At 42.5% G+C, this 24,553-nt stretch overlaps 1 protein-coding gene across 6 annotated transcripts in view; it reads left to right on the top strand.

Annotated features, from left to right (window-relative positions):
• susd1 (sushi domain containing 1) overlaps window positions 1–24,553 on the top strand; it is a 95,734-nt gene that overhangs the window by 39,285 nt on the left and 31,896 nt on the right. For 3 of the 6 annotated variants that reach the window (XM_043715961.2, XM_043715919.2, XM_087996132.1), the window contains 7 exons: window positions 979–1,158; window positions 2,195–2,374; window positions 8,498–8,677; window positions 10,032–10,211; window positions 11,082–11,261; window positions 16,139–16,333; window positions 20,031–20,113. In XM_043715961.2, the coding sequence (XP_043571896.2) occupies window positions 979–1,158; window positions 2,195–2,374; window positions 8,498–8,677; window positions 10,032–10,211; window positions 11,082–11,261; window positions 16,139–16,333; window positions 20,031–20,113 (1,178 nt within the window). The remainder of the gene's footprint in view (window positions 1–978; window positions 1,159–2,194; window positions 2,375–8,497; window positions 8,678–10,031; window positions 10,212–11,081; window positions 11,262–16,138; window positions 16,334–20,030; window positions 20,114–24,553) is intronic. The other 3 variants (XM_087996124.1, XM_043715935.2, XM_043715999.2) reach the window with 2 other exon arrangements.

Genomic DNA, 24,553 nt, shown 5'->3' with positions numbered 1-24,553 from the left:
GATGTGATTTTTTTTCTCTCATGTATTTATTTTTCTAATTGAGTCAATTATATCAATGAATCCCAACAGTATTTTTTTTTTGCCTGGATGAGTGCAGCTCCAATAACCCTTGGAGCTTGACACTCTCCAGGACAAAGTAGCCGCTTGATTGACACCACATCAACAAGCATTTACCCCCTCCTTCACTGCCACTCAGCTGCAGCAGTGTGCACTATCCAGAAGATACACTGCAGAAATTTGCCAAAGATCCTTCAACAGCACTTTCCACACCCACAATCGTTTCCATTCAGAAGAACAAATGCAACAGATACATGAGAACAACATCACCTCCAAATTCCCCTCCAAATTCCCCTCCAAGCCAATCACCATCCTGACTTGGAAATATAACACTGCCCCTTTGCTGTTGCTGTGTCAAAAACCTGAAATTCCCTCCCTCAGGCATTGTGGGTCTACCTACAGCATGTGAATTACTACATTTCAAGAATGCAGCTCATCACTACCTTCTCAAGGACAACTCGGGACAGGCAATAAATGCTCAATCGCCAGTGATGCACATGTCCCACAAGTGAATAGCAACAAATGTATATGTGAAGGTTATCTGGGCTCAACAAGGATCAATTGGTCTAACTTCCACATTTAAATGGGCTGAGAGTGGCTTCCTATCCCATTGTGGATCTATGTTTATAGTTTAAAGCAGTGCTGCATTGTTGGAGAAACCATATTTCAGAAAAGATATTGAAGCTCTATCCCTGTGTTCAGAGGAATATTACAAATCCCTTGACACTTTCCATTGGTAAAAAGAAAGTTTCTCCCAGAGTCCAGACCACACTTTGTCCTTAAACTAATGGCATTCATTATTTTCTCTGAATCGTCCTTTTTGAAAATGGGTTGATATGGAGGTTTGGTTTCTGGTTTAAAAATACATCATCAATACACACAACAGTATATGAAACTGACTTTGAGTTTGTCTCTCCTCAGCTGTTGATTGTGGATCACCACCATCTTTACTGAACACACTGTTCTGTCGACTAGTCAACACAACCTATGGAAGTACAGTTGTATACCAGTGCCAGGTTGGCTATGTGCACATGAGAGGAAATGACACATCAGTCTGCTCTGCCCAGGGACAGTGGAAAGGAGCAAACCTGGAATGTGAAGGTCAGTGCTTCAGAATGTTACCAAAAAAATTCACTTTGAAATAATTGACAAATAATTTCCCAAAAAGTACTTCAGGTTGTGTTTTTTTTTTTCTCTCGTATTTATTTTTCTAATTGAGTCAATTATATCTATGAATCCCAACAGTGTTTTCTTTGCCGGGATGAGTGCAGCCTCAATAACCCTTGGAGCTTGACACTATCCAGGACAAAGCAACCACTTGATTGACACCACATCAACAAGCATTCACCCCCTTCCTTCACTGCCACTCAGCAGCAGCAGTATGTGCTATCCAGAAGATGCGCTGCAGAAATTTGCCAAAGATTCTTAAACAGCACCTTCCACACTCATGATCGTTTCCATTCAGAAGAACAAGTGCAACAGATACATGAGAACAACATCGCCTCCAAATTCCCCTCCAAGCCAATCACCATCCTGACTTGGAAATATATCATTGTTCCTTTGCTGTTGCCGGGCCAAAATCCTGGACTTCTCTCCCTAAGGCATTGTGGGTCTACCTACAGCATATGGATTACTACAGCTGAAAGAAGGCAGTTCATCACTACCTTCTCAAGGACAACTAGGGACAGGCAATAAATGCTAGCTGGCCAGTGATGCCCATGTCCCATGAGTGAAGAGAAAAATGTGTATATGTGAAGGTTATCTGGGCTCAGGAAGGATCAATTCGTGTAACTTCCACATTTAAATGGGCTATGAGTGATTTCATGTCCCTTTGTGGATCTATGTTTGTAGTTTAAAGCAAAACTGCATTGTTGAAGAAACTATATTTCAGAAGAGATATTGAAGCTCTGTCTATGTGTTCAGAGGAATATTACAAATCCCTTGACATTTTTCATTGGTCAATTGTTCCTCCCAGAGTCCAGACCACACTTTCTCCTTAAACAAATGGCACTCATTATTTTCTCAGAATCTTCCTTTTTGAAAATTGGTTGATATAGAGATTTGGTTTCTGGTTTAAAAATGCGTCATCAATACACACAAAAGTACATGAAACTGACTTTGAGTTGTCTCTCCTCAGCTGTTGATTGTGGATCATCACCATCTTTACTGAACACACTGTCCCATCGACCAGTTAACACAACCTATGGAAGTACAGTTGTGTACCAGTGCCAGGATGGTTATGTCCCTGTGAGAGGAAATGGCACATCAGTCTGCTCTGCCCAGGGACAGTGGGAAGGAGCAAACCTGGAATGTGAAGGTCAGTGCTCCATAGAGTCAGAGAGTCATAGAGATGTGGACTGCACGGTGGCACAGTGGATAGCAGTGCTGCTTCATAGCACCAGAGACCTAGGTTCAATTCCCGACTCAGGCGACTGACTGTGTGGAGTTTGCACATTTTCCCCGTGTCTGCATGGGTTTCTTCCGGATGCTCCGGTTTCTTCCCACAGTCCAAAAAAATGTGCTGGTTAGGTGAATTGGCCATGCTAAATTGCCCATAGTGTTAGGTGAAGGGTTAAATGTAGGGGAATGGGTCTGGGTGGGTTGCGCTTTGGCAGGTCGGTGTGGACTTGTTGGGCCGACTGCCTGTTTCCACACTGTAAGTAATCTAATCTAATTGGAATTAGATGCACAGCACTGTAACAGACCCCTCGGTCCAACTCGTCCATGCTGACCAGATATCCCAACCCAATCTAGTCCCACCTGCCAACACCCGGCCCATATCCCTCCAAACCCTTCCTATTCATATACCCATTCAAATGCATCTTAAATGTTGCAATTGTACCAGCCTCCACCACATCCTCTGGCAGCTCATTCCATGCACGTTCCACCCTCTGTGTGAAAAAGTTGCCCTTTAGGTCTCTTTTACATCTTACCCCTCTCACCCTAAACCTGTGCCCTCTAGTTATGATTATGATGTGGTAGGCATCACAGAGACGTGGTTACAGGGGGGTCAGGACTGGCAGTTAAACATCCAAGGGTTTTCAACTTATCGAAAAGACAGGGAGGTGGGCAGAGGGGGCGGGTTTGCCTTGTTAGTTAAGAACAAAATTAAATCTATGGCACTGAATGACATGGCGTCAGATGATGTGGAGTCTGTGTGGGTGGAATTGAGGAACCACAAAGGCAAAAAAACCAGAGTGGGAGTTATGTACAGACCTTCTAACAGTAGTCAGGACCAGGGGCGCAACATGTACCGGGAAATAGAGAAGGCCTGTCAGAAAGGCAAGGTCACAGTGATCATGGGAGACTTCAATATGCAGGTGGACTGGGTAAATAATGTTGCCAGTGGATCCAAAGAAAGGGAATTCATGGAATGCTTACAGGATGGCTTTTTGGAACAGCTTGTCATGGAGCCCACAAGGGAGCAGGCTATTCTTGACCTAGTGCTATGTAATGAACCAGACTTTATAAAAAATCTTAAAGTAAGGGAACACTTAGGAAGCAGCGATCATAATATGGTAGAGTTCAGTCTGCAGTTTGAAAGAGAGAAGGCAAAATCGGATGTAATGGTGTTACAGTTAAATAAGGGTAATTATGAGGGCATGAGAGAGGAACTGATGAAAATAGACTGGAAGTAGAGCCTAGGAGGGAAGACAGTAGAGCAAAAATGGCAGGAGTTTGTAGGTAAAATTGAGGACCCTGTACAGAGGTTCATCCCCAAGAAGAGAAAGATTATCCGGGGAGGGATTAGACAGCCATGGCTGACAAAGGAAGTCAGGAAATCTATCAAAGAAAAAGAGAGAGCCTATAAAGTGGCCAAGAGCACTGGGAAATCAGAAGATTGGGAAGGCTACCAAAACAAACAGAGGATAACAAAGAGAAATAAGGAGAAATAACAAAGAGAAATATGAAGGTAGGCTAGCCAGTAATATTAGAAATGATAGTAAAAGTTTCTTTCAATACATAAGAAACAAACGACAGGCAAGAGTAGACATTGGGCCACTTCAAACTGATGCTGGAAGCCTAGTGATGGGAGATAAGGAAATAGCAGGAGAACTTAATAAGTACTTTGCATCTGTCTTCACAGTGGAAGACATGAGTAATGTCCAAACAATTAAAGGGAGTCAGGGGGCTGAGTTGAGTATGGTTGCCATTACAAAAGAGAAAGTGCCAGAAAAGCTAAAAGGTCTTAAAATTGATAAATCTCCTGGCCCCGATGGGTTACATCCTAGAGTTCTGAGGGAGGTGGCTGAGGAAATAGTGGAGGCGTTGGTTGAGATCTTTCAAAAGTCACTGGAGTCAGGGAAAGTCCCGGATGATTGGAAGATCGCTGTTGTAACCCCCTTGTTCAAGAAAGGATCAAGGCAAAAGATGGAAAATTGTAGGCCAATTAGCCTAACCTCGGTTGTTGGTAAAATTCTAGAATCCATCATTAAGGATGAGGTTTCTAAATTCTTGGAAGAGCAGGGTTGGATTAGAACAAGTCAATGTGGATTTATTAAGGGGAGGTCGTGCCTGACAAACCTGTTGGAGTTCTTTGAAGAGGTGACAAGTAGGTTAGACCAGGGAAACCCAGTGGATGTGGTCTATCTAGACTTCCAAAAGGCCTTTGATAAGGTGCAACACGGGAGGCTGCTGAGCAAGGTGAGGGCCCATGGTGTTTGAGGTGAGCTACTGATATGGATTGAGGATTGGCTGTCTGGTAGAAGGCAGAGAGTTGGGATAAAAGGTTCTTTTTCGGAATGGCAGCCGGTGACAAGCGGTGTCCCGCAGGGTTCAGTGTTGGGGCCATAACTGTTCACATTATATATTAATGATCTGGATGAAGGGACTGGGGGCATTCTAGCGAAGTTTGCCGATGATACAAAGTTAGGTGGACAGGCAGGTAGTACTGAGGAAGTGGGGAGGCTGCAGAAGGATCTAGACAGTTTGGGAGAGTGGTCCAGGAAATGGCTGATGGAATTCAATGTGAGCAAATGCGAGGTCTTGCACTTTGGCAAAAAGAATAAAAGCATAGACTACTTTCTAAATGGTGAGAAAATTAATAAAGCCAAAGCACAAAGGGATCTGGGAGTGCTAGTCGAGGATTCTCTAAAGGTAAACATGCAGGTTGAGTCCGTGATTAAGAAAGCGAATGCAATGTTGTCTCTTATCTCAAGAAGGTTGGAATATAAAAGCAGAGATGTACTACTAAGACTTTATAAAGCTCTGGTTAGGCCCCATTTGGAGTACTGTGTCCAGTTTTGGTCCCCACACCTCAGGATGGACATACTGGCACTGGAGCGTGTCCAGCGGAGATTCACACGGATGATCCCTGGAATGGTAGGTCTAACATATGAGGAACGTCTGAGGATCCTGGATTGTATTCATTGGAGTTTAGAAGATTAAGGGGAGATCTAATAGAAACTTACAAGATAATATATGGCTTGGAAAGGGTGGATGCTAGGAAATTGTTTCCGTGAGGCGAGGAGACCAGGACCCGTGGACACAGCCTTAGAATTAGAGGGGGTAAATTCAGAACAGAAATGCGGAGACATTTCTTCAGCCAGAGAGTGGTGGGCCTGTGGAATTCATTGCCGCAGAGTGCAGTGGAGGCTGGGACGCTAAATGTCTTCAAGGCAGAGATTGGTAAATTCTTGATGTCACAAGGAATTAAGGGCTACGGGGAGAATGCGGGTCAGTGGAGTTGAAATGCCCATCAGCCATGATTGAATGGCAGAGTGGACTCAATGGGCCGAATGGCCTTCCTTCCGCTCCTATGTCTTATGGTCTTATAGTTCTGGACTCTCCCACCCCATGGAAGAGACTTTGTCTGTTTATCCTATCCATGCCGTCATGATTTTATAAACCTCTATAAGGTCACCCCTCAACCTCTGATGCTCCAGGGAATACAGCCCTAGCCTGTTTAACCTCACCCTGTAGGTCAAATCCTCCAACCCTGGCAACATTCTTGTAAATCTTTTCTGAGCCCTTTCAAGTTTCACAACATCTTTCCAATAGGAAGGAGACCAGAATGGCACACACTATTCCAACAGTGGCCTAACCAATGTCCTGTACAAATGCAACATGACCTCCCAACTCCTGTACTCAATACTTTGACTAATAAAGGAAAGTATACCAAAAGTATACCTTCACTATCCTATCTACCTGCGACTCCAATTTCAAGGAGCTATGAACCAGCACTCCAAGTTCTCTTTGTTTATCAGCACTCCCCAGGACCTTACCATTAATTGTATAAGTCCTGCTAAGATTTGCTTTCCCAAAATGCAAACCTTGCATTTATCTAAATTAAACTCATCTGCCACTTTAATCAAAGACAATACATTTGTAAACTGAATCTACATGGCAATAATTTCCCAGGCAAAATTGCATTGTGATTTTTTTCCATTGGATTATATTGACATGCTTCTGCACCATATATTCTATCAGCCCTTGTCCATGCTGATTCTTATACTTCACTTGAACCTCCTCTCACCTCTCCTCGTGTAGCTCTCTATGTATAGCTGTTCCTTCTCCCTTGTGTAAGTATGTTGCTCTCTGTTAAATGCATATATACTGTTCACCTCAACCATATTCCACTTTCTAGAGTGTCAGCACTCTGAGTAAGAAGGATTTCCAGATTCAGCAAACCAATCACTATCTGAAGACCCGTGTACACGTTATTTTCACTCCAGCAAAGTGGTGACTGATGGAGATGAGTTGACTGCGTATGGAGGCAGCTAGGCCTATGGCTGCAATGCAGATGAACAGATGGCCTGGCTGATGAGGCTATACCATCTATCTATGATTAATGGGATTGGGCAGTCTGTTATTTTGTTACAAGGTTTTAAAAAGTCCAAAAAGGAAATGGGATAGTATCTTTGGAAGTGCTCTTTTGGGGACAATCCCAATGTGATGGTGCTTTCACTTGCCACATGGATTTTAAAACTGCTCCCTCCATTCTCCTCACACCCCTCCATAATACCACCAAGCCCTCCCTGTCCAATGCCTCTTACTTATCTGGGTCTAGGATTTCACCAGGATCTTCATTCTGGCATGTTGCAATAGCGGCAACCTCCACTACTGACCTCTGGCACTGCCAGGATTGATGGAGTTACTGACTGGTCTGATTGGGTACTTCCTGAGAGTAGCTGTAGTGATTGTAACGTGGTCAGCTAGCTGAACAATCAGCCAGCCCTGTCTGACAAATCTAAATAGGACTGTCAGAGATTCTGGGTGCTGACTCTGAGGAGGCTGTGCTAGAGTCAAGGACACTCCACGTGTAAGTAAAGGGTGACTTGGGGAAGGCATACAAACATCTTTGGAGTTATTTCAGTGGTGCTCCCTCCCAGTGAGAGGCAGAAGTCAACTCTGCACTAATGGCATTTCATGGCAACAGGTTAAGCTTCTTATAAGTCTGTCAGCTGTCTGACAACATTCCTTCAGGGGCCCCATACATTTCTGCCTTTGGTCTCGCCACTTGTGTAGGAAGCACCCTTCACTTTTATATTTTATTCCCCTTGTAATAAATCACAATGTTCAATTTATCTCCCTAATCACTTGCTGTATCTGCATACTAACTTCTTGTGATTCATTTACCTGGGCACCCAGTAGAAATATGGGAATATGAGCAGGAGGAGGCCATTCAGTCCATTGAGTTTTCTCCACCATTCAATACAATAATGGTTCATCATCCTAATCAAAGTTTTTGCACACATGGTCCCCATATCCTTTTCTGTCATTGATTCTTAGAAATGTGTCAATTTCTACTTTAAATATACTCAAAAACAGCTCGTTGGGGTTGAGGTTTCCAAAGGTTCTCTACCCTTTAAGTCAAAAAAGATTCTCCTCATCTCAGTTCCAAGTCACTTCACTTATTTGAAAGTTGTTTGAAAATGCTACAATTATCGATCATTGATGATTAGATAGGCATAGACTAATTCTAGTCACAGAGTCATAGAGATGTACAGCACGGAAACAGACCCTTCGGTCCAACTCGTCCATGCTGACCAGATATCCTAAACTAACTAGCGAATTGGTGGCAGCAAGCTACCTCAGACAGTACTCTGTTAGAAAGCTGTTCATGGGCCAGGTGTGCTGAGGTGCTAGTAGTGGTAATTAAGGTAAATATCACAACACCTTGTCAATACTTTCTGGAAATTTTAGTTCAGCACATCCACAGATTTCCCTTTATCTGCACTGCTTGTTAATTCCTTGAAAAACTTCCATTACGTTAGTAAAACGTGATTTCCCTTTCACAAAACTATTTTGCCGTTGTCTGATTGCATTGAGATTTTCAAAGAACACTGCTACATCCTCTTTCATGAAAGATTCCAACAATTTTGTGCAAATTAGTTGGAATGGAGTGAAGATGGTTTGGAGAATCCAGCTTCTGTTTGTTAGAAATGTAACAATACACAAATTATTTAAATCAAACTAATTTGTGTTTGTTTCTCCTCAGCTGTTGACTGTGGTTCACCGCAAGGTTTTGTGAATACAGTGTCCTACCCACCAGTCAACACAACCTATGGTCATACAGTGATGTACCAGTGCCAGGTTGGCTATTTTCATGTGAGAGGAAACAATGCATCAGTCTGTTCTGTCCAGGGGCAGTGGGAAGGAGCAAACCTGGAATGTGAAGGTCAGTGTTTTAGAGTATTACCAAACATACATTGAACATGGAAATGATATTCCTGCACTGACTGCATCAAGGTTTTCCTTGCACCAACTTTCTCTTTCACCTGAATCAAACCTCAATATAATCCCATCATTCATTCATTTTATTGTATTCACTCATTGCATTTCCATGCAGGAAATCTGATGTTCTCATTTGCAGGACTTCCATATCTAGCTGGTAGGCTTGTTGGCCAAATGAGAATCTGATCTAATGGAGTGGGGCATTTATAACGAGAGAGTTGGAGATATGGTGACAATAGGTTTTCCACCTCTGTACAAAGCCCAGGTTAGAGTTCACTTTGAAGTACTATGCACAGTTTTGGAATCTGCATTTTAAGGAGGCTATGTTGATCATTTCACCAATTTATTAGTATGCTACCAGAGCTGTGGGGATCAGATCAGTGAAGCAGAAGGAACATCCTCTAATTTTATTTACTGTGGAATACATGAAGTTGAGGGTTTATTTGATTGAGGTTTTTAGTAACGAATTGTAATGAATCAATAACATGGATAGAGAGAAACATTTTCCAGTGGTGGAGGTTTCTAGGACAAGGGGATGTGACTTTAAAATCAGTGCTGGATCATCCAGAAGAGAGGTAAAAGGGAACATCTCTACAAGCATAACTTGGGAAAGGTGTTGGACTCTCTCATACAAAAAGCAGTCAATGGTACTGTCATTTAAAAATTTTAAATCTTCAATGAATAGTTTTTTTCATTGCCAAGCTGTCAAGGGATATGGCAGGTGCATGGATTTGTATTACAGATCTTATTGAATGGGAAAACCACTGAACAAATATACACTTTGCTTTGTCAGTCATTATGTTCTTAGTAAATATTTGGAGTATTTTATTTTGAATTGGTTTCAGCATTCAAATAGTTCATCATTAATCACTTTACATGCTATTTTGTCATGAAAAATATTGATAGAAAAGGAATTCTGTTCCACACAATGCAATTCTTAATGCAATTTATTTGTATTCGAAGAAGCTGTCTTGAGGAGCTGAGTAGCCTACTCTTGACTCTGTGCTCTAGTATTGGAGATGTTCTTTGAGGGGGAACATTCAAATGAGGATCTGGCAAACAGTTCAGTTGGATATTTAGAATGTCCTGATTCTTTCCAATCAAAAGTAGTGAGATTCTCTCTGGTCAAGATTTACCCTCAACCGAGGATACGGACTTGGATATTCATGTCTTTTTGTGGGTGTGTGTTTTGCTTGGTGTTGCATAGATCTGATTTGGACATTCCACCTTCTGTTAATCTGAATTTCATCAATACCCGGAAAAGTAAATTAAGCTAACTTGCACTTGTCTCTCCTCAGCTGTTGACTGTGGATCACCACCAGCTTTACTGAATGCATTGTCCTATCCAAAAGTTAACACAACCTATGGAAGTACAGTCGTCTACCAGTGCCAGGTTGGCTATGTCCCGGTGAGAGGAAATGACACATCAGTCTGCTCTGCCCAGGGACAGTGGGAAGGGGCAAACCTGGAATGTGAAGGTTGGTGTTCCCGAATGTTTTCTAAGCCTGACTCAGACAAGTGGAAAACAATATGTCTCAGCAGTCCCTGCTTTTATTGATCCTTCACAAATCCTGTTCAACACTTGCCTAATGTTTCAGATACTCAAGGTGGCATTGATCTGAGGAAAATCTTGGGGTGGGATTTAGTTGACCCAAGAGATCTCCACCACAGGTTGGGGAACTATTATATGGGCATTTATGTGGGCACCTTTGGGCCCTGTCCAGGATTCAGGACTCCAATATTGGAAGTCCCTCCTGCTGAGAGCTATTGGTCAAACAGAGGCTGTTTGCACCTCATTGCCGGCAGCTCCACCAGAGATGGTGGCAGCTCCTTTCCTTGTAATGCACTCACCTAAGGCAATTTATGGCATGTCCCTTAATCCCTTGAACTTGCTGGTCAATTTGCATATTTTTAGTCATTAACATACCGTTATTTTAACAAGTAAATCCAGTTCAATATGAAAAGATGATGCAACCATAGCAATAATTTGCATTCATATAGCACTGTGAAAGTAAGGGACTGGTGACTGAAAGCTTGATTCAAGAGGGAGGTAAAGGGACCTAAGGAAGGTAATGAGGTGAAGAGGTTAAGAAAAGGAATTCCAGAGCATGAGGCCTCTACAGTTGAAGGCATGGCTGGAGTGAAAGAAATGGGGAATGCACACAAGAAACCAGAATTGGAGGAGCGCAGTGATCTGGTGGGATATTGGGGCTTAGAGAGTTAGAGAGGAGACACTGAGGGATTTGTAAACTAGGATGAGAGTTTTAAAATAAGTGTAGTTGCTCAGAATAATGAAGTATCATTTCCTAAAGTGTTGATTATAATTCATTTTGTTTTCTTCTCTACAGCTGTAGATTGTGGGATCCCAACTCACGTAACAAATGCACAACCACCATTAGTGAGAGGAACAGTGTATAGAAGCAAAGTCCAGTATGTTTGCAAGGCTGGTTATATAAGCGAAGGAGGAAATGGCACATTGATGTGTTCTGCCCAAGGACAATGGGAAGGAGCTAATTTCACTTGTACAGGTAATTAAGGATCTGTTTGCATAAGACAAACAAAAAGCAAATGGTTGATTGAGGGGACACAATATTCTTAATGCATTATAGTTCATGATAAAATCATGGGCGGCACGGTGGCACAGCGGTTAGCACTGCTGCCTCACAGCGCCAGAGACCCGGGTTCAATTCCCGCCTCAGGCGACTGACTGTGTGGAGTTTGCACGTTCTCCCCGTGTCTGCGTGGGTTTCCTCCGGGTGCACCGGTTTCCTCCCACCGTCCAAAGATGTGCAGGTCAGGTGAATTGGCCATGCTAAATTGCCTGTAGTGTTAGGTATGGGGTAAATGTAGGGGTATGGGTGGGTTGCGCTTTGGCGGGTCGGTGTGGACTTGTTGGGCCGAAGGGCCTGTTTCCACACTAATGTAATCATAATCATAATCATAAAATGTGTTGTACATGATATGTTGGTGAACATTGAGCAAATAAAATTGTTTCTCAACATTTCATGATGACATGAATCTTTGCCTTATGGTTAATTGTTAGTGGTGGATTTTTTTTTACACATCTCCTTTAAGGACAGGTTCTGTGCTCCTCCAATTTTAGCCTTTGTGCACCCCTGATTTTGTATTTTTTGGTGGAAACAGGCCATTTGGCCCAACAGGTGTTGTTGAGAACAACCCAGATGTTGAGGCAGCTTGTGGGCTGATAACCTTTAGTTTAATCCAGAATATCAGTCAGCTGCAGAATAATTTTTGAGTGTCTGAGTCATAACTAGCATTTTATTTGACTTGACTATACACGATCTAGAATCTTGTTGATACATATTTTTAATGATCATCAAGGTGGGTCAGCTGTAGAGCCTTTTTACATGCTGTTGCAGTAGGACTGTAATTGTCAGCCTTAGTTCAGTGGCTAACACCCTCCTGTCTGTGAAAAACTGAGGATTGTGCATAGAAGTGAAGAATCGCACTGCAATTATATAGAGAATTGGCAAGCCTGCACGTGAAGTATTGTATAAGGTTTTGGCTTCCTTACCCAAGAATGGATTTACTTGCCAGAGAGAGGAAGTGTAGTGGAGATTCACCAAACTGATCACTGGGAAGGAAGGATTGTTTTGTGAGGAAAGATTGAGGAGACTGGGCCTGTATTCTCTTGAGTTTAGATGAATGGTTGGTGACCTCATTGAAACTGACAATCATCTTTAGGGCCTGGCAGAATAGGTGCAGGAAGGATGTTTCCACTGGCTGGGACAGATCAGGTCTCAGAATAAGGGACGGGCCTCCCAGACTGAGGAATTCCTAATCCTGGAGGGCTGTGGAAACTCAGTCACTCAGAATGATCAATACTAAGCGTGATCAATTTCTAGATATTAAAGGTAGCAAGAAATATGGAGATGGCCACTTCCTGCTCCTATTTCCTATGGTTCTGTGTTCCTATAAATTTCTGAATTATGGTCGGCCTACTTTTGAAAGGATATTATTAAACTGGAAAGAGTGCAGGAAAGGTTTACTAGGATGCTACCCGGACTGGAAGGTTTGAGTCACAAGGCGAGGTTGCATAGGCTGGGACTTCTCTCCGTGAGGGATAAGAGACTGAAGGGTGACCTTTATAGAGGCGTATAACATCCAGAGAGGCATCGATAAGATAGATAGCCAATAGCTTTTCCTCATGGTAGGGGAGTCTAAAACTAGAGGTGAGACGGGAGAGATACAAAAGAATCCAGAGGGATAATCTTTTCACAGAGGTTGGTAAGTGTCAGGAACAGGCTGCTACAGATAGTGGTGGAAGCCAGTACAATGTTGTCATTTAAGAAATAGACAGCTACATGAATGGGATAGGTGTGGAGGGATATGGACCAAATGCTGGCAAATGGGACTAGATTAATTGTGAAAGCATGTGTGGCATGGGCAAGTTGGGCTGAAGGGCTTGTTTCCATGTTGTAGACCTCTATGACTCTAGTTCACAGTCCAGAGATTTTGTCCCAAGCACCAAGCTGACACTCAGTTCAGTAAACAGGACATGTTGCAATATTTCAGGCACCATCTTTCACATGAGTATCTGTCCACCCTCTCAGATTGATGTAAGAGATAGAACATAGAACAATACAATGCAGAGCAGGCCCTTCAGCCCTCGATGTTGTGCCAACGTGTGAACTATTCCCAGCTCGTCCCCCTACACTATCCCATTATCATCTATGGGCTTATCCAAGGATTGTTTAAATCTCCCTAATGTGGCTGAGTTAACTACATTGGCAGGTAGGGCATTCCACACCCTTACCACTCTCCGAGTAAAGAACCTGACTCTGACATCTGTCTTAAATCTATCACCCCTCATTTTGTAGTTATGCCCCCTCGTACAAGCTGACGTCATCATCCTAGGAAAAAGATTTCACTGTCTACCCTATCTAATCCTCTGATCATCTTGTATGTCTCTATCAAATCCCCTCTTAGCCGCCTTCTTTCCAATCAGAACAGACCTAAGTGTCTCAGCCTTTCCTCAGAAGACCTTCCTTCCAGACCAGGCAACATCCTGGTAAATCTCCTCTGCACCTTTTCCAATGCTTCCACATCCTTCCTGAAATATGGTGACCAGAACTGTACACAATATTCCAAGTGTGGCCGCATTAGCGTTTTGTATAGTTGCAGCATAATATTGCTCACTCGGCACTTTGTAGAAGACAATAGGAGATCCCCCAGCACCTGACCAATATTCACTAGGATTATGATGTTATTATCAGATTGTTTGTAAACGTGTCTGTTCACTAGTTGACTGCCATGTTTCCTATATAACAACTGACTACACTTCAAAATAACTGTAGAGCAGTTCTAAGTAAAGTTGTGAAAACCTGTATGTCTTTATGCAACAATTCATAATGTGACGATGTTTAAATCAGCGTTGTAGTACCGCAGAAGACAGCAACTTGATAAAACATCTTTTAAACAAGACGTGACTATCAGTGTGATATATATGGCAAGATGATACAAGCATTCAGCCCATATCCTGCCAAAACAATGCACTACCAAATCTGTCAGTGAGCTAACTCCCATCAGGCCCAAGCTTGTAGTATTCTGCTTCTCCCTGTCATGCAACCATGCATATCAGCAAGGGGGTGAGATATTAGAATGTTACAGAAATGGCTGAACATGGAGAGTAATGCATTTGGTCAGAACAAACAAGGAAAGGGAATTCTTGATGAAAGGCAGGTCACTGGGAAGCACTAAGGATTGGAAAGGCCTTGGTGTGCCTTTACACCAGTTCAGGTATCAGCTTAGCTGGGTAAAATAGTTGAGGCTTATAAGATACTAGCCTTGGTTCATCAAGGCGTAGAGTTTAAGGGCATGGAAGTGATGCTGGAACTGCATAGAATGTTGGTTAGGCCACAGCTAGACTATTGTACGCAGTTCTGGAATCCATATTATAGGAGGCATGTGATAGCACTGGAGAGGGTGCAGAGGAAATTTACTAGGATGTTGTCTGGGTTGGACAGTTTCAGCTATGATGAGAGATTGGATGGATTAGGGTTGTTTCCCTTAGAGCACGAGAAATTGACAGGGATATGATTTGACATTTTAAAAAAAAAAAAAGATCGAGGGACATAGCCATGGTAGACATGAAGAAACTTTTCCCTTTGATGGAGGGATCAGTGTTCAGGGTCATAGATTTATGGAAAAGGAATGGAAGGTTTAGAGAGGATGTGAGGGAGTATGTTTTTACCCAGAGGGTGGTGGGAATGTGGAACTCACTGTCTGTGAGGATGGTAGAAGCAGAAAGCCTAGGAGCATTTAACAAGTATTTTGATGTACACTGGAGATACCAAGGCATACAAGGCTATGAGTGAAGTGCTGGGAAACGGGATTCGAATAGTTAGCTGGTTGGTTTTGACCAGCGTGGACAGGATGGACTGGAGGACCTTTTTCTGTGCTGCTGCAGATCTCTATTATTCTATGGAGTCTAAGTGATACAGTTGAGAAAGTGGTCATTTGGCCTAAAACATGTGTGCCAGCTCTTTGACAGAGTTATCAAATGATTCCACTCCCACAGCCCTATAAATTTTATGTCTTAAGTGTTTGATTAACTCAACGTTTTAATTGTTGCCATTGCATCTGCTTCCACCTCCTTTTCAGGCAAGACATTGCAAATCACAAACTCACAGCATAAAAAAAATTTCCTCATGACACTTCTGATCCTTCTGCCATTTGCTATAAATACGTGTCCTCTGATTATCAACTCCTCTGCCGGTACACATTATAACTCAATGTGGATTTGGTCTGCTGAAAGTGAAGACATATATTGGTGGGTCAAAGGTGGGATCAGTTATAAAGGGGGTGACGGTTGGCAAGAGAAACACATGCAATCATTGGCAATTGTCAAGGTGAAAATTAAAATGGGTGGAGGCCTTCACCTGAGCACTAATACTCTGAATGCGCCTTATCCTACAATTCAGTTGCACAAATGCTAATTTTCTCTCTTTGTTTGTCACAGAAACTATACTTTGCTTCCATTTTTGCTCTCCACCCAGCCCTAGCTCCCAAATAAAAGAATGATTTGACCCATTTTTTCTGACATTGTAGTTACAATTGTTACCGATTTATCATCTTGCCTCTGCTACACGACACTGAAGATTGCCATCTCTGATTGAACAATTCCTGAAGGTGCTAACATAACATCCAATGTCCAATAGATCTACCCAGACAAAGGACATTTTCTTCTTCGCCTCAAATATCTTTTAGAACCATTATACAAAAGTGTGGATACAAAATTTTTATAAAAAATGCTTTTCTTTTTAATTGTCCCCATGTTTTTTCTCCTGGATTGCGATATTAGAATTGGGATATGGTCGACTGTAATGGGTGAAAATATGCAGTGCAACTGAAGAAACCCTGACTGAGCTGGGACTGTTGTAAGATTTATCTTTTGCAGATATTGACTGTGGGAGCCCACCAGTTGTCCCACATGCAGATCTGCTCCAGTACCATAGTACAAGACGTGGGAGCATTGTCCACTATAGCTGCAGGGATGGATTTTATACTTTGTCAGGAAAGAATACATCTGTCTGCACAGAAAGAGGACAATGGCAAGATGTAACATTGCTGTGCAAAGGTAATTTTCTTTTAAATTTAACACCATTGCTATGATTTCCATTTAATAAAAAAGTCGGGACTAAAATTTTGCATTGACATACTCTTAATGAATACCTTGATGCAACTCATTTGAGCTTCTGTTTGCTACTGAAAGAAAGCTGTTTATCCAATTGTATTATAACAAATGAGAAATCTGACACAAATGGATACAAATGCATTTGTTATGAATATTGCACAGAGCAAGTTTAACTTGAGTGTTCTTCGATAGCCCTGGAGTTCTAATAGAACAGAAATATTTTGAACAGATCTCAGTATTGCGATCAGATCATGTCAGTGTTGTTGACAGAAGGTAGTCAACGCCTATGTCAGTGAATGTCAATAAACTTTATTAAATGTCAACTACATACAAGAGATGGTATGAAAAACTGTTTTTGGACCATTACACACTTTGGTTCCATGCAATCAGAAGTTATTGTGATATAGAGCCTTATGGACATTCTCAAATCCTATTATTAGAGTAAACATATAGTTAATTGTTCTTTCCAACATGTTCCAATAAACTTATAAACTTGTGAATGATTTCAAGTTTTGGTTCAACTCCTGCCTCCCTCCTCCTCCAAGTTCTCTTGTGCCTGAGGCATCCATATCCAACAATGTTCACTGTTGGTTTGGAAGATGCATAGAAGGTGTGTGCTCCAGGATAGCTTCCTTGGAAGGTGAACATATTGATAAATTAGGACAGCAGCTTCTCAGCATGGCTGGTTCCTGGCCAGGAATGCCTCTCTCCTGGCTCTCATAAACCTTTGTACTTTTGGATGGGCAAACTGATGAGGGTCCCTGTCAGCACGTGTTTTTATTTCCCATCTTGGTAAAGACCTCCAAACTGCACAAGTCTATTACTCACTGTGGCCAACATCTTGCTGTCCCGCTGTGGTGGACTTTTCCTGTGTTTAGTCAATGTGCGTCTGTCCATCCCATGGTCAGATCGTTGAGCTGGCTGTTCTCCATCACTAGGCGAAAGTGAGGACTGCAGATGCTGGAGATTAGAGTCAAGATTAGAGTGGTGCAGGAAACTGATGAAGGGCTCCTGCCCAAAACGTCGATTTTCCTGCTCCTCGGATGTCGCCTGACCTGCTGTGCATTTCCAGCACCACTCTAATCTTGTCCTCCATCACAAGCTACTCTATTCTCTGAGTCAGCTCCTTGTAAGGCTCTCTATGTTGCTTCCCAATATTCCTATGAGTGCAGTTGACCTTTGACTCCACTAGTTTGATTCCAGCTGTTCACCGTTTCATTCTGAACGGGAAGGGAGTGGTAATGCTCGTCAATCTCGTGAAAGCACACAACTTATAAGCACCATTCTTGCCATCTTTCACTGCCCTGAATTTTATAGCCTATGACAAAACAACTGTGCTATCCACTTCCGCTGACAAAGGCTACCCACAGATATTTAGCAATGACTTCCCCCTCAGGTGATGATAACATAAATCTGGTGCAGTAGCAATGATATTGGTAAGCAATCAATCAACTTTAGATATTCACACAGCAAACCAAGGCGTTAAAAGCAAGTATTAATTTGCTTTCAATTTAAATTTTCAGACAGGGAATAAATGATTGGATCAAGAACCGTAACTCTTTAAACAGCATTTTTAAATGCAAGGAATTTCTTATCATAGTACCTCAATATAGGGTGGTGCGGTGGCTCAGTGGTTAGCACTGTTGCCTCACAGCACCTGGGTTTGATTCCTCCCTTGGACAACTGTCTGTGCGGAGTTTGCACATTTTCCCCACGTCTGCATGGGTTACCTGCTACCAATAGCCTGCATGGTGCTCTGGTTTCCTGCCACAATCCAAAGAGGTACAGGCTAGGTGGATTTGCCATGCTAAATTGCTCATCATGTCCAGGGATGGTGCAGGCTAGGTGGACTAGCCAGGGGAAATGCAGGGTTACGTGGATAGGGTAGGGGGTGGATCTGGGTGGGATGCTTTTTGGACGGTCTATATGCATTTGCTGGGCTAATGGCCTGCTTCCTCACTGAAGGAATTTTAGGATTCTATTAAAAAAGTATGAAATGCAGTAAGCATATGTAAATGCTTAGCAGTAATGTTAAAACATCAATCTTATTCAATAAGGCATACATTTTTCAAAGACTTTTAGAGGGAGACAAAGGCTGGAATTTAAAGCATCCCCAGTGGCAGTCTGGAAGTGGGACCGTTGGCTTAGAAAGTGTAGGATAGGACCCTCACCATTTTCCTGCCTTTTCTTAATTAAATAAGGGGCAGGAAGACTCATAGGCATTGTTCCTGTTCGATCCTAGTTAAAAAAGGACAGAGACTCACCATAGGGGAAATCTGGCAAGGGTTTGTTTGTCAGGAAAGGGGTTTGGGGATATGTGGGGTAGGGGAACTTCTTATTTAATAGACTCCAGTATCTGATTGAGGTTCTGGTATCAGGGAGGCCCCACTGAGTGCCACCCTGGTAGCTTCACCTCTGAACCCCCCCATTTCTGTTCTGTCCTCAGTGATGATATCCTCCCTGATACACTTATCCTGCTACCAATGACCTGGGATTCTCAGCAATCCTGGGCCTTTGGTGTTGACATTGCCAGTTGTTGCTGTCACACCACATCTGACTGGCAGACAGCTCTCTCGGTTGGGATTCATGGGACTAGAATCCTATATTCCAGTGAAGGCCATCTCTGGCCAGCTGGGTACCTGATGGACACTTAATATGGTGGCCTTTCCTCAACAAAGTGACAAATCTCCCTGTTGTCAATATTAAATACCACTCTAAAGGTTTTAAGGGTGAAGGTTTTCATCAGTTCAGTGACTTCTACTTGATTATGCATTGAAGGAACCAGTCACCTGACATTTCTGTCAGATTTGGTGAAGTAATGGCAGTGGATGATGACAATTTCACCATCGTTCTCATTATAGAATGGAGGCATTGGTTTGCAGCTGATCTCTGACCTTATGAGTTCCTCCTTTTGAACTGTGTTTGACAGTAGCTCTTGAGTTCTAGGAAGACTTGAGCTTGTTATTGTCAGAAAGAGACTGAACCAGTCATAAGCCACAATCCAATTTGTTTTAGTGAAGCACATTAAAAGAATTATTGAGAATCTAATGATGTTTTTGCCAAATATGCAAGATGTCAGAGAAACATTATTGAGACAATTTAAACAGATCATCTAAGGTTACACTTTGGCTAAGTTAGGAAGTGAAAGGAAGGGCCAATTGCTTCTCTTTGCTTTAATCAATACAACCATTAAGGTAATTGTAACTTAATGGCTGCTATATCTGGTTGAAGTCATGGAAAATGTAAGCATTTAGAAATGTTACAAAATTAAAGAATCTTTTATTTTGGAATTTAAATGTCGATCACCACTTCAATTCTGTCTCAGGAAAATAATGCAAAACAAAAATTGGTTACTGAATATAATCCATTCCTTAATAATTGTGTTCAATTGTTGATTTCTTCAACTGTTTTATGTTGATAATTATGGTTAATTAATTGAACTGACACTAAACTGCCAATAATAATATAATTCCTTGAAGATGATATTCTAGACTATGTTATAATCCAATGCAGAATTCTGTAGCTGGCCTATAATACAGGTTTGCAGAGAGTTTAATGTCTATCACCTTCCAGGTTATGTTATATACAGTAATTTGGGTTGAAATAAGTTACACTGTGGATCTTCTTTTGTCCTTCATAGCTAGTGATTTTATTCTGTTTAATGAATCCTGCTTGAAGTGGAGAAGGGACAGCACTGGATCCAGATCTGAGGACATATATTTAGTAAGTGAGAAAGCAAAATACTTTGGTGTCTGTCCTGTGAATGTTTTAGATTAAGTGCCCTTGAATTTTATCAGGAGGAGAGTGTCTCAATGAGCACAGTAAGTGGATTTCTTACACCCCCCTAAACTTTGCAATTCCAATTACTGCAGATGATACAAGTTGCTGAAAAACTGGGCAGGTGACAACATACCTTGATCGACATCCTGGGATTTTATTGAGTTGTGGATCAATCTTAACTGATGCAGATTTCAGGATTGAGAAACAGTGGAATGGCAGAGAAGGAAATAAGGTGAAGTCGAATCAAATCTGATACAGAAAGAGAGAGAAAAATTGGATTGAAAGAGGCAGAGCAGAGTTAGTGAGCTTAAGTGGAGGAAGGTTTGAAGGACCTGTAGAAACAATTTACAACTATCAAGAATGAAACCTTTCAGTTTCAATAATTTCCTTTCTGGATCACACAGGATTGAGCCAAGTTCCATCCACAGGATCACTAAACAGCTTTGAATCACTAGGGAAGTGATTGCTGGGTCTCTTGCTGAGATATTTAGATTAGATTAGATTACTTACAGTGTGGAAACAGGCCCTTCGGCCCAACAAGTCCACACCGGCCCGCTGAAGCGTAACCCACCCAGACCCATTCTCCTACATTTACCCCTTCACCTAACACTACGTGCAATTTATCATGGCCAATTCACCTAACCTGCACATTTTTGGACTGTGGGAGGAAACCGGAGCACCCGGAGGAAACCCACGCAGACACGGGGAGAATGTGCGAACTCCACACAGGGTCGCCTGAGGTGGGAATTGAACCCTGGTCTCTGGCGCTATGAGGCAGCAGTGCTAACCACTGTGCCGCCCGATAGTCATAGATGAGGTGCCAGAAGACTGGAGGTTGGCTAACGTGGTGCCACTATTTAAGAAAGGTGATAAGAATAGCCAGGGAACTATAGACCAGTGAGTCTGACATCGGTGGTAGACAAGTTGTTGGAGGGAATCTGAGGGACAGGATTTACATGTATTTGGAAAGGCAAGGACTGATTAGGGATAATCAACATAGCTTTCTGCATGGGAAATCATGTCTCACAAACTTGATTGAGGTTTTTAAAGAAGTAACAAAGAGGATTAATGAGAGCAGAGTAGTTGATGTGATCCATATGGACTTCAGTAAGGCGTTCGACAAGGTTCCCCCATGGGAGACTGATTAGCAAGGTTAGATCTCATGGAATACAGGAAAACTAGCCATTTGGATACAGAACTGGCTAAAGGTAGAAGACAGAGGGTGGTGGTGGAGGGTTGTTTTTAAGTCTGGAGGCCGATGCCACAAGGATCGGTGCTGGGTCCACTACTTTTTGTCATTTTTATAAATGATTTGGATGTGAGCATAAGAGGTATAGTTAGTAAGTTTGCAGATGACACCAAAATTGGAGGTGTAGTGGACAGCGAAGACGGTTACCTTGATTACAATGGGATCTTGATCAGATGGGCCAATGGGCTGAGAAGTGGCAGATGGAGTTTAATTTAGATAAATGCGAGGTGCTGCATTTTGGGAAAGCAAATCTTAGCAGGATTTGCTTTGTTACCACTTAATGGTAACAAAGAGACCTTGGAGTGCAGGTTCATAGCTCCTTGAAATTAGAGTCACAGGTAGATAGGATAATGAAGAAGGCATTTGATATACTTTCCTTTATTGGTCAGAGTATTGAGTATAAGAGTTGGGAGGTCATGTTGCGGCTGTACAGGACATTGGTTAGGCCACTGTTGGAATATTGCATGTAATTCTGGTCTCCGTCCTATTGGAAAGATGTTGTGAAACTTGAAAGGGTTCAGAAAAGATTTACAAGGATGATGCCAAGGTTGGAAGATTTGAGCTATAGGGAGAGGCTGAACAGGCTGGGGCTATTTTCCCTGGAGCGTCGGAGGCTCAGGGGTGATCTTATAGAAGTTTACAAAATTATGAGGGGCATGGATAGGGTAAATAGGCAAAATCTTTTCCCTGGGGTCGGGGAGTCCAGAACTGGAGGGCATAGGTTTAGGGTGAGAGGGGAAAGATATAAAAGAGACCTACTGGGCAACCTTTCACACAGAGGGTGGTACGTGTATGGAATGAACTGTAGAGGAAGTGGTGGAGGCTGGTATAATTGCAACATTTAAGAGGCATTTGGATGGGTATATGATTAGGAAGGGTTTGGAGGGATATGGGCCGTGTGCTGGCAGGTGGGACTAGATTGGGTTTGGATATCTGGTTGGCATGGTCAGGTTGGACCGAAGGGGTCTGCTTCCGTGCTGTACATCTCTATGACTCTAAATATCAGCCTTAGCTTTCTGGAGTGATTTTAATTGGGGCAATTAGTATACATTAAAGTTGCTGCTAATGTGCCTACAAATATAGAATTGATATCCTTCTGAATATTGATTTATTGTGTCCTGGAGAATGCACCATCCTCCCAATTCTTTCCAAGAATAAAACATTTCAAGATTCCACAGAGTGAGTGATGGTTAATGTAACTTTGAATGGGATGCCAAACTAAACAAATGTTTTATTTATATCATATATTCTCTTTCTCTTTCTTTCTCTCTCTCTCTCTTTCTCTACTGTCCTCATCATCTTCTTGTATTGAATTGTTAAAACTGCTGCCCCTTGACATCATTATTTATTGGACATAGGATCATGCATGTCAATCATGTCCTGCTCCTAAGTTTCAAATCTGCACTGTCCAATATCCAAGCATAGGTCAGCCACAGTTTCCTGTGATTAAACAGTGGAATGACTGAAGCCATTGTCTTCATCACTTCCCACTTTTAGGGGTGGCACGGTGGCTCAGTGGTTAGCACTGTTGCCTCACAGCGCCAAGGACCCGGTTCAATTCGAGCCTCAGGCGACTGTCTGTGTGGAACTTGCACATTCTCCCTGCGTCTGCATGGGTTTCCTCCCACAATCACAAAAGATATGCAGGTCAGGTGAACTGGCCATGCTAAATTGCCCATAGTGTTAGGTGCATTAGTCAGAGGGAAATGGATCTGGGTGGGTTACTCTTTGGAGGGTCGGTATGGACTTGTTGGGCCGAAGGGCCTGTTTCCACACTAGGGAATCTTAATTTAAAAAAATGTGTCCATGCAAAGAATCCATGTACAGCATGGCTACATATTGCTTTAATTATTCCCTCAAAATTCAGAATCCAGTTCAGCAGACATGCTGTGTGCTTTTAAAAACATCTTCCAATGAATCTCACACAATCCTCCCACCACCAACCCCATCCCGCCTCAGCAATTGCTAATGTTTTCTGGGAAAAATTGAATCAATGTTTGACAATCACTTGGATGTGCTCTTGAAGTACGAAAACCTACAAGACTACAGGCCAAGTTGGAAAGTGAGGTTAGCCTGGATAATTCTAATTGGGCTGGCATGGACAAGATAAATTGAATGGGAGACCTTGACCCCAAATAATGAAAAAGTTCGACAGGTAATAGGGAAGACAAATGGAATGTTGGCCTTATTTTCAAAGAGAATGGAGGATTCACGTGGGGAGGTTTTGCTGAGACTCTGCAGGGCAGCAGTCAGACCAGAGCTAGAATGCTCTGAATAGCTGTGGGCCCCTTAACTCAGGAATGACATACTTGGACATTGGAGCCAAGTTCACTAGGCTGATGCCAGGTATGGAGAGATTGTCTAATGAGGAGAAGTTGAGTAGGTTGGATCTGTACTGGTTGGGATAATGAGAGGCAGCCTTTTTGAAACAGACAAAAGATTCTTAGGGGACCTAACAGCGTCAGCGCAGAAAGGTTGTTTCCCTTTGTGGGAGAGTCTAGGTCCAGAGGGCATATTCTCACAATAAGGCTTTTCACATTTAAGACAGATATGAGGAGGAATTTCATCTCTGAGGGTAGTGACTCTGTGGAATTCTTGACTGCAACAGGCTTTTGAGGCTGAGTAAGTAAATATGTTCAACACAGTCATTTAATCAGTGACAGAATGAAGGGTTATAGGGAAAGGGAAAGAAACTGGAATTGAGGATTGTCAGAGCATCCATGGTCTCACTGAATGGCAGAGCAGACATATTGGGCTGAATGGCCTCTTTCTGCTCCTACATCTTATGGTTTCTAACCGATTGGAATGTTAAGTGATGGTGGGGACATCCTAACCAATGGGGTGCATCCTGCCCTGGCTTTTCTGATGGCAGCTTGGGGAAGCACCCTTCCAAAGATTCTTCCACATATCTCTGCAGCACCTATTTCAGTTGTCAGTCAGAGTTTGCTTGTCTGATTTTCAGTTGCATGAAACTAGTTTTCAGTGCACTAAATGTAAGAAATACCTATGATACTTAATAAAAGTGAAACTAATTGATACAGAGCATTAAAAGGTGACCACTTAGAGGGCCTTCCTGTGATGCACTGGTCGTGTCCCTATCCGTGGACTAGGAGACCGGGGTTCAAGTCCCACTT

Source organism: Chiloscyllium plagiosum, unplaced genomic scaffold (genome assembly GCF_037043375.1).
Source record: "Chiloscyllium plagiosum isolate Xiang-an unplaced genomic scaffold, Cpla_swu_hap1 HiC_scaffold_2, whole genome shotgun sequence".
Taxonomy (NCBI): domain Eukaryota; kingdom Metazoa; phylum Chordata; class Chondrichthyes; order Orectolobiformes; family Hemiscylliidae; genus Chiloscyllium; species Chiloscyllium plagiosum.
This window is presented reverse-complemented; position numbering and strand designations above follow the sequence as displayed.